We start from the raw sequence: 12,604 nt of genomic DNA on the forward strand, positions 1-12,604 counted from the left end.
ATCGCACCTGTTTCGTGTCGTAGTATTACATGGATGAAATAGGCCATTTTCTTTTAAAATGCAATCCAATGAAATGTATATATATTCTTTTGAGTGCAAATTGCATATGTTACAAGTTGTTAGGTAGGGAAAGGGATGGTTGTTGAACCTAGATACACCAAAAGTGTGCAACTTACATTTTGACTTTTGGGTGAATGTATTAAATAGCTCATCGCCAAGTTAACTAATTTAAACACATTTTTAAAATGGGTCTATTTATTGTTGCTATGTCAGACAACTTTTAGGGCTGTCAAGGACAAGTTATGTTCAAGAAGTATCCTTAAAATTTGAAAACAATAGTAAACTGGTCTATTGTATCTGGAATTACAAAGATATTCATATTGGAGAATATATAGTGTACTAGAACACAGGTGTATAACGAAAGAGAGAGAAAGAGAATGAGAGAGAGAGAGAGAGAGAGAGTGAGAGGGAGAGAAAGAGTGAGAGGGAGAGAAAGAGAGAGAGAGAGAGAGAGAAAGAGAGAGAGAGAGAGTGAGAGGGAGAGAAAGGGGAAACTGAATTTAGACAATTAGGGCTTATTAAGAGTCGAAAACGGTACAGCGAATCGTCTTCTATTTCTAATAATTTAATGAAACGTCAAAGCTTCCGCGCTTCGCGCGGGAGGGGGGGGGGGAAACTTCATTGAGACAAGGATTAAAGTCGAGAACGGTACAATAAATCGTCTTCTTTTCCTAATAATCTAAGGAAATGCCTAAGCTTAACGCCTAACACCCACACACCCCCTTAATGATCGAGCGCGCTTCGCGCGCTCTTTAAGTGATTCGCTTGCTCACTACCGCCCTCCCTAAAATAAGATTCTATCTCCGCGCCTGCATTAAAATATATAGCTTTGATGCTGACTCAGTTGATGAAATAATTCGTAAATTTAAGTCGTCGAGGAAAATGACCATTTGCCCATACCGCAAGTACTATAGATAGTCCATAGGAAAAACAATTTAGCCTTTGTGTTCTATTCTTAGACATTCGATCAATCCTATTTCAACGCGTATAATATACCAAGTAATGTTCTTGCTTTTTAATTTCTTTCATTATTATGTGTTTATACAGAAAACGTTAATGGGCTTAACATAATATAAAATCATAAACTATGAATTGTGGATGAAGAAAAAAAATATTAGGGTGAAGAATGGTTGTACACCATATTTCACTCCCATTTACATCTAGAACTTACTTAAAATTAAAATAACAGCCTATTTTGACATGTACTTCAAGGTATTATCATTGTCTATCTATTTGTACTTCGTCAAAATTTGATGGCAACAAAATTAAAGACAATATGAAAGAACGAAATACTATTCTATTTCGTTCTTTCATATTGTCTTTAATTGTGTTGCCATCCATCCCCCTGTTCTCAGTTGAAATGCAACAAATAAAATGTTTCAAAACATGTGTGTATGTGTGTATATAGTTCATATTATCAATTCACAATAGTTTTAAAGAATAACATTATGTAGATGAAGTAAGCAGGGAAACTTAAATGCATAATGACATTAAATTTATAATCCCCATTCACGGTCTGTTTTGGCTTAGCCTATAATCAACAATGGCTATAAAGTAATTTGATAAGAACGTACTTGGTCTACATAATTATTATCAAAATTCTGCTTCAGTGTTTTCTTCCTTCATAAAAGAAAAGGAAAACTTTTCATCCACTCTGCAAATCGAGATTTGAATTGAGATTTGTCATGTTACCCCTTTTTACGTATACAAAGAAATACTTTTATATTCCATTATTGTTGCTTATGTAATAAATTTAATTACTGTTTTAATTACTTGTTTTATTCTCTGTTTGAATGGTGTATAACTCTAGGCCTATCTCTTTAATGTAATCACCCTAAAGTGAATAAGACATAGTTCATAGTTCTTTTTATTTATTCTTTCACAAACATTTGTACAAATAGCTTTTTTTTTTAAGTATCAGGAACAGCAGGTTATCAATCAAACAAACATAATTCAAAGTGTAATATTAATATTCAACATACAACTCTCGTCATTAACTAAAGAAATTCTATAAAAAGTTACTTATGTAAGATCATATTTTGTACATGAAAAAAAGAGGAGACCTTATGCTTGTTCGAACAAGATGTAAAAACAAGGAATTTCAAATCTAATTAGGCCTATTATGTTCGAATCCCCAGTAATGTTCATATATTTTACATGACAAATGATCTTATTAAATGAAATTAAAGAAAAGGTTGCTCTTAGTCGCTTTAAATTAGGGGATACTCTAATGGAAAACGAAAAAGGGAAAATTTGTCAAAAGGATAATGGACATCTATTAAAAAAGAAAGGAGCACGTGACAGAGTAAAAAGGGCAATTAACAGAGGTGAAAATGGGGCACTCCTCGCACCTGGAAGAGGGCACTTACCAGAGATTTGTTTTTCTTGTCCTCTTACCGAGGTGTTTTATTTCACATATTTCACATTTCATATATATTTACATCAATTTACATTTTAACATAATAAAAAAATACAAAAGTAATTAAATAAATAGTTATAACCTTAACATTTCTTGAAAAATTTCTTTGTGTTTCGTCAATAAATACTTTGTTTATTTGCTATGTAATATCGTAGTTTTAATTTGAAATTAATGAACAGACTTTTACTATTGAAATCTTTACCATCACACCGAAGTGTAATATACATTTTGTATATTATGTATTGTCCTAAAATTAACATGAAGTTTATCACAAAGTTTTCCCCTTTTTCAATAGAATAACCTATAACTAATGCTTTTTCATTAATATTTATTTGTTCATGAAAGTTATTATAACATAAGTTTTTAATAATTTTCCAAAAAATTCTAACGCTTTTAAATTTTAACAAGACATGAAAAGTAGTTTCTGTTTCTTTACATATATCACACTGGTCATTTTCCATTATACGCCATCTGCATGAATTATGTTTTGATGGAAATATATTATGCAATATTTTAAAATTAACTTGCTTTATTTCCTATTTGTTGAAATTTAAAATTGAATACTTTCTGGCAATTAAAAGAAACAGGTAAGTTCAAGTAATATTCCCAGTAACGTGTAACATTTGGTTTTTGAAGTTTTTGTTTCAGGAGGGATAAATAAAAATGTTTCGTCTTGAAACTAGAGAAATCAACAAAATCCCCTGTCGCTACTTCGATTACATAAAAATCGTTTTGTTTACTACTTAGTTGAACATTCTTTAGAACGTATAATTTATTTAACCAATAGCATGGGAAACATTTCTTCAATTTTGCGTATTCGAACTCAAATAATAATTGATGAATACCAACTTTACTATTTAACATAAGCGAGTCTTTCCATTTACCATTTGTAATCATGACGTGCTTTACTTTACAAATTCCAGCTACGTACCACTTTGAAAACAATAATGTAGAATTTTTAAATTTAATATGACTGTTTTTCCATAATATCTCCTCTTCTATTTCTGTTACCTCAACTAAATCTCGATATTTAAATTTTGACCATGCAACGAGAAGATTTTGATAAAACTCTGACAGTCCATTTTGTATACACAGCATTTTCATATCTTTCTTATTCAAATTATATCGTTAAATATCTGGAAAAAATCCAATCTTTTCAATCCAATATCTGAATTTTCCATCTACAAGTTTGTTCATCCAATAATTTGCTTACCAGATATGAAAATAAGAGGCATTTATGGGAATGGAAAAGACGCATTTGTCGAAGGAAAAGAAACACCTATAAGATTTTAATAGGGGTAAAAAGAGGCATTTATTAAAAGGTGATTGAAGGGACTCTTATAAAAGAGAAAAAGGGCACTAATCAAAAGGAAAATGTGTCTTTATTAAAAATGAAAAGAGGCACTTGTCAAGCAAGCTGAAAAGAAGCACTTATGAGAATGGAAACGGAGCACCTATCTGTGTTTAATAGGGGTATTGATCAAGGGTGAAAAGGGGGCATTTGTGTGAAGGGGAAAGGGCTCTTATTAAAAAGAAAAGGGGACATTTATAATAAGGAAAAGGGGCACTTATTTGAAGGGAAAAGGGAACACGTGTCAAAATAAAAGGGGCGCTTATCAGAGGTGAAAAGGGGCATTTATGAGAAGGGGAAACGGCCTTTAATAAAAAGGAAACGGGAAACTTATCCGAAGAAAAAGGGGCAATTATACGAAGGGAAAAATGGGTTGTGTCGAAATGAAAAAGGGCGCTTACCAGAGATAATGAAAAGGGGCACTTACCAGATGTTAATAGGGGCATTTTTCAGAGGTGAAAAAGGGGTCATTTATGAGAAGGGGAAGGGCTCGGTATAAAAAAAAATGGGGGGCACTTATCACAACGAAAATGGTCAATGTCAGAATAAAACGGGCACTTATCAGAGGTGAAAAGGGGCACTTATTAAACGGAAAAGGGGCACTTGTCAAAGTAATATAGGGCACTCTTCCTATGTTAAAACGGGCACTTTCGGGGAACTTGAAAAAGTGAGAGCACTGTGCTCCCCTGCTTATGACAAAGTTATATGAGAAGAGAAAAGTATCGACTTGACGAATCAAAATAGTATACATGAAAAAAGGTCTTCCTGAAGGACGTATATTGGTAAGATCAGCGATATTTACCCCCCCCCCCCCAGATAAGCCAATTGCGAGATACCTAAGGTTCTTTTATTCACAAGAGGGTGCATTTTGACGACTTCTTCTTTTCATCCTGTTTTATTCCTGCCAATGCTACAGTCTCAAACACTTCTCTGAAGCCTTTGTTTTCCTTGGCCGAGCATTCTAGATATGAAATGGCGCCGATCTTTTTTGCAAGGACCTGGGCATCCTCTGTTTTTACCGGTTCCTGATTCTTCTTTAACAATTCTTGTATTGTATCCTTGTCATTTTGAAGATCTTTCTTGTTCCCCACAAAAATGATAGGTGCCTTTGGGAGGTACTTCTTCACCTACTAAAAAAGGGATTTAAAAAACGTACAGACCATTGATAAAATATATTATGATCTGTGTATACTTGCTTCTACTGACTTGATTTTAGACAGCCATAATTATGTTCACTTCCGGTTCATAACTGTTTTGATATTCCTTTCATGCCAAGCAAAGGAAACCTGTTAAGTAAAACCGGTTACATTTTTTTTTTACCACAGTCCCCTAGTCTACCAACTTCATTAAATGTTTTATAGGTATTGACGGTCCCATTTATTACAATTATACATATTAATGAGGGGGGGGGTGCTTATTAGGGACATTACTAAGATATCATGCCCCTCTAAGAGGTGTAATAAGCTATTAAATAAAAGGTCACCAATCCCTAACGCTTATGATGTTTAAGACTTTTTAACATTTCAATAAGATGAGATCAACCGGAACGGGGCTGCCAACATTTGCCCCTGGCTTTCTTTCGTCAAAGGTTATTATTGCGATAGTTTTTTTTTTTTGCAATGGGGTTTGGGTTAGGTTTAGGGTCAGGGTTGTGGTTAGGTAGAGGTAGTGGGTAACCTCCTAAATATAAATATCGCTAGATTGACTGGACTGATAGGCCCGAATTCACAAAGGAGGTTTGTCGACAAACCTCCTTTTGTTTCGACAAACCTCCTTTTGTTTTTTACAAACCAGGTTTGTAAAAAACGCGTCAAAACGCGTCAAAACGCGTCATATGACGTACATAAACCTCGGTTTGTCGACAAACCTCCTTTGTGAATTCGGGCCATAGTGTTTGGTCCATGCAGGGTCGGGTTGAAGATAAGAATTTCAGTTAATCTACATTAGGATATTGACTGCGGAGAACCATTATGCCTCACCTCTGGTATCCATTTCTCCGAGATGTCTTCAAATCTGTCGGGTCGATCAAACGAGAAGCAAAGAAGTACAACGTCCGTCTTGGGGTATGCGAATCCAGTTCTCAGTCTTCCATACAATTCTTGACTTGGTGTATCCCATATTCCCAGCTCAACCTATAGCAATCGTGATAAATGAGACTGGTGCTACAATCAAATACTATATTGAGTAAATAACTCACAACTATATAGTAAAACATTTTCTAAAGGTTTGTGAAATTTGCACGTCTACGTACAAAGATATTCTGCAGAAATGCAGTCATGATGTCAAAATTGGCAGATACTATTGTATCTGATTTCACGTAGCATTGTTTCAGTGCAGGCAATGGCATATTGTGAACACTATCAATTACTTCAAAATGATTTATTCTTTACTGTTTTATCAGATTATCGTCGGAGCCTATAATTATTCAAACTTGAAGGCAGTGAGATTGTAAATGTTAACAAACAATATGTCCCTTTAATTACCATGTACATTGCAGAAATAAAAGTTTGTAAACCAAACTTTATTGCAAGTGCCAGTTTGTCAGCTGTGGGGGACACAAAGGCTTGTGCCCCCACCCGACACCAAAAAAGTGGGAAAGGACAAAGAGAGCGCGAGACGAGGAACGGGACGAACATCCACGCTCGATGGCTTATTCTTTCGCGTGTTATGCATCCACCCCATCAGTGGCGGATCCCCGAGGCCGCCCCCTCCCCCTGGGGGAAACCATATTAATTTTACCCTTTTTTTGGAGATGGCCCCCCCCCCCCCCTCCTGGCGCTCAAGGGGGGGGGGGGAAGTGCGATTTTTCAAATTTTCGAGGGCCAAAAAAAAAAGAGTGCTCACTACCCCCCCCCCCCCCCCCCCCCACTGAGCTAATTATCGGCACGCGCGAATTGGGCCCCCTTCCCTGCCGCCGGCTGGATCCGCCCCTGCACCACATAGACTAGTGTCCCCATCCCCCGCCCCCATGCATCAGTGCCTCCTTAATGGCTAGACCCATCGACAATTTTTTTTTAAAATCTCTTTGTTTGTTTTGTTTATTCATACTCTGACTTCTCCATCGTTCAGCTGCATTGACTTTGTGTAAACGTACCTTTTTGCCATTTACTTCTATGCAAGACGTTGCCCTTATTTCAGCCCTCGAGATGTATACATCTCGAGGGTCGAATCTGTCTTTGACGAATGCAGTTTGGAGACTTGTTTTCCCGCATTGGCTCCCAACTATGGACACATCCGTCCTGATAGTAGCCATTCTCTAGTTCAACACTGAAATAAAATAACACAAATTATAACACCAGGCAGTTATTATTAGGCCTACCTATATATTCGTCACGCTTGTGTTGAAATATAATATACTGTATATTAAAGTCAGAGATGTTCAGTGTAAAAGACCCATCTATGAAATGTAAAATGTTTTTGGATACAATTCAGTCTCAGTTGGATATACATGTTCCTACTAAGGAGATTCGTTTGCATTGTAGAGATAAGCCTTGGATAAATGCTGAAGTTAAAGATGTTATCCGCCAAAGACAGCAAGCTTTTAATAACAAATCAAAAAGTTTGTGGCATCATCTTAGAAACAAAGTTAAACGGTTGATAAAACGACAGAAGATTTCATATTATAACACCAGAGTTCGCAACTTAAAAAGTGACAGCCCAGCAGCTTGGTATAAGCAGATTCGGATTTTAACAAATACTGAAAAGAAACATACTCCGATTGTAGTACCAAATATTGACCCGAATGACCCCGACAAATTCAAACATATTGCTAATTATATAAACGAGCATTTTTTAGCGGTGGCATCCGATCTTCCAGGTCTTAGTAGGAATAATTTACCTGCTTACTTACCAGCCCAGGAAACATGTCCGATTGTACGACCTTATGAAGTTTTTAAACAATTGAGTTCGTTAAACCAACAAAAGTCTGTTATAAGTGGAGACTTACCAGTGCGAATTCTTAGAGAGTTTGCACTGGAATTTTGTACACCTCTTACTGATATCTTAAACACTTCTTTCCAGTTGTCAGTGGTACCATATCAGTGGAAACGATGTGAGATCACACCAATTCCTAAATGTAAGCCTGTAATACCTCAGAATTTAAGACCTATAGCACTAACTAGTTATTTTGCGAAAATAGCTGAGTCTTATATATGTAAATGGTTACTCGAAGACATTTCAATTCAAATTGATATTAATCAATACGGAAACCGTCAAGGTCTGTCAACTAATCATCACTTAATTCGTTTGCTTCACCAGATTTATAAAAATGCAGAAAATTCTCGGTCCATATCTACACTTATCTTTACAGACTTTTCAAAAGCTTTTGATCGTATAGACCATAATATACTTGCCAATAAGTTAATCCACCTTCATGTTCGGCCTTGTATTATTTCATGGATCTTAGATTTTATTGAACACCGTCAACAACGTGTGAAATATCTTGGTCATTTTTCAGACTGGTCAACGTCTCATGCCGGTGTAGCACAAGGTACAAAATTAGGACCAATTATTTTCCTAATAATGATAAATGATGCTTGTTTTAACTCAGAAGTACCATACTTCAAGTATGTAGACGATCTGACATTAGTTGAAAGTCGTACATTATCACAACCATCTAAATTACCAAATACTTTATCTGATTTTTATCAATGGTCTCTTCGTAATAACATGACTCTTAATCCATCGAAATGTCATTGTATGTTTATCTCTTTTTCTAAGAATAGAGCTGATCAGAGACCTTTGTTTATTGGGGATGAGTGCTTAAACAGTGTACAAAAAGCAAAATTTTTAGGAATAACTGTGCAGTCCGATTTGAAATGGGACAGTCATATCTCAGACCTTTTATGCCGTGCTAATAAAAAACTTTTCATGCTTCGTATTCTCAAAACATACAGATTGCCTTTCTGTGATCTAGTAACAATTTACAAGGGATATATTCGCCCAATATTGGATTATGGAGTACCTGTTTTTAACGGAAACCTCACCCAAAGTCATATCTTAAGTTTGGAACGAATCCAGAAAAGAGCATGTAGGACCATACTAGGTGATCAATATATTAATTATGACAAAGCTCTTGAAGTGTGTTCTTTGCAGACCCTGTCAGATAGACGCAAACAATTATGCACTAATTTTGCTTCATCTCTTGTCAACAACCCACTTTGTAAACATTGGTTACCTGTTAACAATAATGTAGATTATTCACTACGAAGAAGGACCAAGTATCGTCAATTTCATTGTAAAACGAACCGCTATAGAAATAGCTCAATTCCATACCTAATAGACCTGTTGAATGCATGAATGAATCTTAATTGTCTACCTGTTGAATGGTCCGGTGTCTCATTGTCTGCATACATTTTTACATTTTTACATTTTTACATTTTACATTCCGCATTTTAAATTTTAAATTCTATGCTTCCATAATTACTTGTAACATCTTTTTAAAATGTACATTGAATAGTGATAAGGTTTTGTAGCAATCATGACATGGCAATTCAGATCAAATGGTGTTCAAGTTTTTTAATTCTTTTGCTTATTTCTCCCCAATATACGAAAGTCGGGAAGGAGCTTACTTGTTTTGTTGTTTATTTTTTTTTAAATACCCGACACTCCTTGACACGAGAGGTCCAGGGATGAGCGAGCAGACCGTTAGCTAGTGTATATGGGAGTGTGAATGGGAGTGTGTATAAGAGTGTAAATGTGAGTTTGTATGAGAGTGTCCAAGGTACAGGAGTGAGAATAGGAGCGTGTATAGGAATGAGAGCGTGTATTGAAGAGCAAAGGGCCTGCTTGCTCATCCTTTGACCTACTCTTGTGTCACCTCACAAAATATATTTTAAACGTGAATTAATTTGCCTGTTATTGCCTTAGTCATATTAGTTATGAACTTTGTTATGAATTTTGTTATATACTGTATATTATACTTTGTGACAATGTCAACCACATTTGTATGTATTATAATTCATTGCCAATGTAAATTGTTCATAATTCAGCCATCTGGCTGCGAAGTGCAATCAATAAAACCTTTTCAATCTCAATCTCAATCTCAGTTTAGATTTATCTGTTTGAATAATAATTTGTAAGAATTAAGCAGAACTTTAAAGAAGAGAAGAAAAAAGAAGAGGAAGAAGAAAAAGAAGATGCAGAAGAAGAAGGAGAAGAACAAGAAAATGAAGAAGACGAAGAAGAAGAAGAAGAAGAAGAAGAAGAAGAAGAAGAAGAAGAAGAAGAAGAAGAAGAAGAAGAAGAAGAAGAAGAAGAAGTAGAAGGAAAAGGAGAAGCAGGAGAAGCAGAACTAAAGCAGAGGAAAAGAATGAGAAGAAGAAAACGAAGAATAAGGAGAAGAAAGAGTACAGAGGAGGAGGAGAAGGAGGAGGAGGAGGAGGAGAAGAAGACAAGCTTAGAGGCACGATGGAACAACAATGAGATACAGCATCAGAATAAGTTCAATACGGCTCTTAAACGATACGTGCTTCAATGACCCCCCCCCCCCTTAATTTACAAACCTCCCTCACTCAAATCACACTTGTGTCCTCGTGAAATTCAGAAAGAAACATTCATGAGTGCTACTATACTCACCAATAAAAGTTGTAATGTAAGGCATAATGAGAAAAAAATTGTGGAAATCAGCCCATGTCCATGATTGCAATGTTAGCAGTACAGTTAGAGTACGTCTTGTTTCAAACACAATAAAATAGTAATAATACGGGAGTCCGGGACTGAACGGAAATAATGATGTTCAAGTTTAGGCCTGCAGTTCCGTTGACACTATTCAAACATCGTGGCCCGAATTCACAAAGGAGGTTGAGTACAATCCTTTTATACCTTTGCACCCAACGTATGCGATCTAAAAATAGGCGAGCTCTAATATTTTGGTTTACAAAGCATTTGATGCACTTTATGAGTTTAGATAGTTTGAAAATAACAGAAATCAAGACTGGTCTTCCAATCTTTATATTGTGTATGCTCATCATAAACGTATGCATCATAACAAGACAGGATAGATAATTGACCATGAAGATCAAGAGAGCGAGAGAGAGAGAGAGAGAGAGAGAGAGAGAGAGAGAAAGAGAGAGAGAGAGAGAGAGAGAGAGAGAGAGAGAGAGAATTATATCAGAGAGCCTAAGGGTATTACAAAAATTAAAAAAATGACGCTACTTATCACGCGTTGTATACGTTGTCAGTTACATTTTTTCCAGAAAGGGGGTAGGGGCGGGATGGAGTACTCCTCAACTGCACTCTACTCTACTCCACGTATAGACAAGTTTGGTGCCCCCCCCCCCCCCCCCCCACCACCACCACCACCACCCAGAGTTCCCTCGCCGCCTTCGCCTGACACGCTATGCCACATTACTATCGATAACATTTTATCAAAATTTGAACAGCGCCATCTCGGAGTTGGTATTATAGCCTACTTGCAATAGCTGTACAAATTATGAGTCACTTGGATGGTATACACACCCAATGACCCATTCTGTTTTCAGCAGTTTTGTGTTCTATTCTTAGACATTCGATCAATTCTATTTCAACCGTTATAATATACTAAGTAAAGTTCTTGCTTTTTTAATTTCTTTCGTTATTATGCATGTTTATACAGAAAACGTTAATAATGGGCTTAACATAATAAAATCAAAAGCCATAAATTGTGGATGAAGAAAAAAATATCAGGATGAAGAATCGTTGTACATCATATTTCACTCCCAATAACATCTAGAACTTAATTAAAATTAAAATAAAAACCTTTTTTGACATCTACTTCAAGGTATTATCATTGTCTATCTATCTATAATTTGTCAAAATAATATTCTATTTCGTTCTTTCATATTGTCTTTAATTTTGTTGCCATCCATCCCCCTGTTCTCAGTTGAAATGCAACAATTAAAATTGTTCAAAAAATGTGTGTATGTGTGTATACAATTCACAATATTTGTAAAGAATAACATTATGTAGATGAAGTAAGCAAGGAAACTCCTAGGGCATAATGACATTAAATTTATAATCCCCATTTACGGTCTGTTTTGGCCTAGCCTATTAAAATGGCTTTTAATTCTGTAGTTATGTTTCTCTCCATCATAACTCCCAGAGAAGAAATGGAAAGGAAACAAAAACTTTTTATTCATTTTGCAAAATCATTCGGACTTGAAAGTTTGTTCTTAATATACACAATCTATATATTTTTAAGATGACCCTCTGTTATAGAATTATATTATAAGATATGAACAGATGATAATTTGATTGGCTGTTAGTAAAGTTGTCATCGAACTTAGCACTATCAAGTTTTAGTGAAAAGGGCCCTGAATTTCATGAAAATAATGTGCTTTTAACTAGAAGTCGAGATTTGAAATTAAATTGGAATTGACCACTTTCGATGATTTTTGATGACTTTTGATGATTTTCTCCTATGCTGAAGGATTTGTCCAAATTAATTTGTCATGCTGCCCCTTTTTATGTGTTTAAAGAAAAACTTTTATATTCCATTATTGTTGCTTATAAAATGATTGTAACTACTGTTCATTTGTTTTTTTCCAAGTTTGAATAGTTTATAATTTTATTGGCTTATCTTAATCACCCTAAAATGAAGAAGACATGTAAAAACAAGTCCTTTTAAATTAGAGCTAGGCCTATAATGTTCTAATCCCCAGTGATGTTCATATATTTTACATGCAAAATGATCTTATATCAAAGACAAACAGAATATATCGCAATCGATGTGAATGTGATTAGAAACATCTTTATTCTGTTATTTTCAAACTGGCTAAAACTTGGAAGATTTCGTA

General features: G+C 35.4%; 1 protein-coding gene across 1 annotated transcript; it reads right to left on the reverse strand.

The window, feature by feature from the left end:
* Window positions 1-4,681: 4,681 nt before the first annotated feature.
* Window positions 4,682-10,638, reverse strand: LOC115929905 (ras-like GTP-binding protein rhoA). The gene is made up of 4 exons (XM_031000026.1): window positions 10,407-10,638; window positions 6,925-7,097; window positions 5,810-5,962; window positions 4,682-4,957 (listed from the first exon to the last, which is right to left on the reverse strand). Exons 2-4 carry the CDS (start codon window positions 7,081-7,083, stop codon window positions 4,682-4,684), a joined length of 588 nt encoding a protein of 195 aa, XP_030855886.1. The 5' UTR covers window positions 7,084-7,097; window positions 10,407-10,638.
* Window positions 10,639-12,604: the final 1,966 nt, after the last annotated feature.

This window comes from Strongylocentrotus purpuratus, unplaced genomic scaffold (genome assembly GCF_000002235.5).
Source record: "Strongylocentrotus purpuratus isolate Spur 01 unplaced genomic scaffold, Spur_5.0 spur5_scaffold_6, whole genome shotgun sequence".
NCBI classification, from domain to species: Eukaryota; Metazoa; Echinodermata; class Echinoidea; order Camarodonta; family Strongylocentrotidae; genus Strongylocentrotus; species Strongylocentrotus purpuratus.

What these genes read in the sequence shown, in the direction of transcription:
- LOC115929905 (XM_031000026.1), bottom strand. Translation starts at nt 7,083, where the DNA reads ATGGCTACTATCAGGACGGATGTGTCCATAGTTGGGAGCCAATGCGGG. An exon ending in TAGAAGTAAATGGCAAAAAG is followed by an intron (nt 5,963 to 6,924) that starts GTACGTTTACAC and finishes CGATTGCTATAG; the next exon opens with GTTGAGCTGGGAATATGGGA. An exon ending in CGGAGAAATGGATACCAGAG is followed by an intron (nt 4,958 to 5,809) that starts GTGAGGCATAAT and finishes CTTTTTTAGTAG; the next exon opens with GTGAAGAAGTACCTCCCAAA.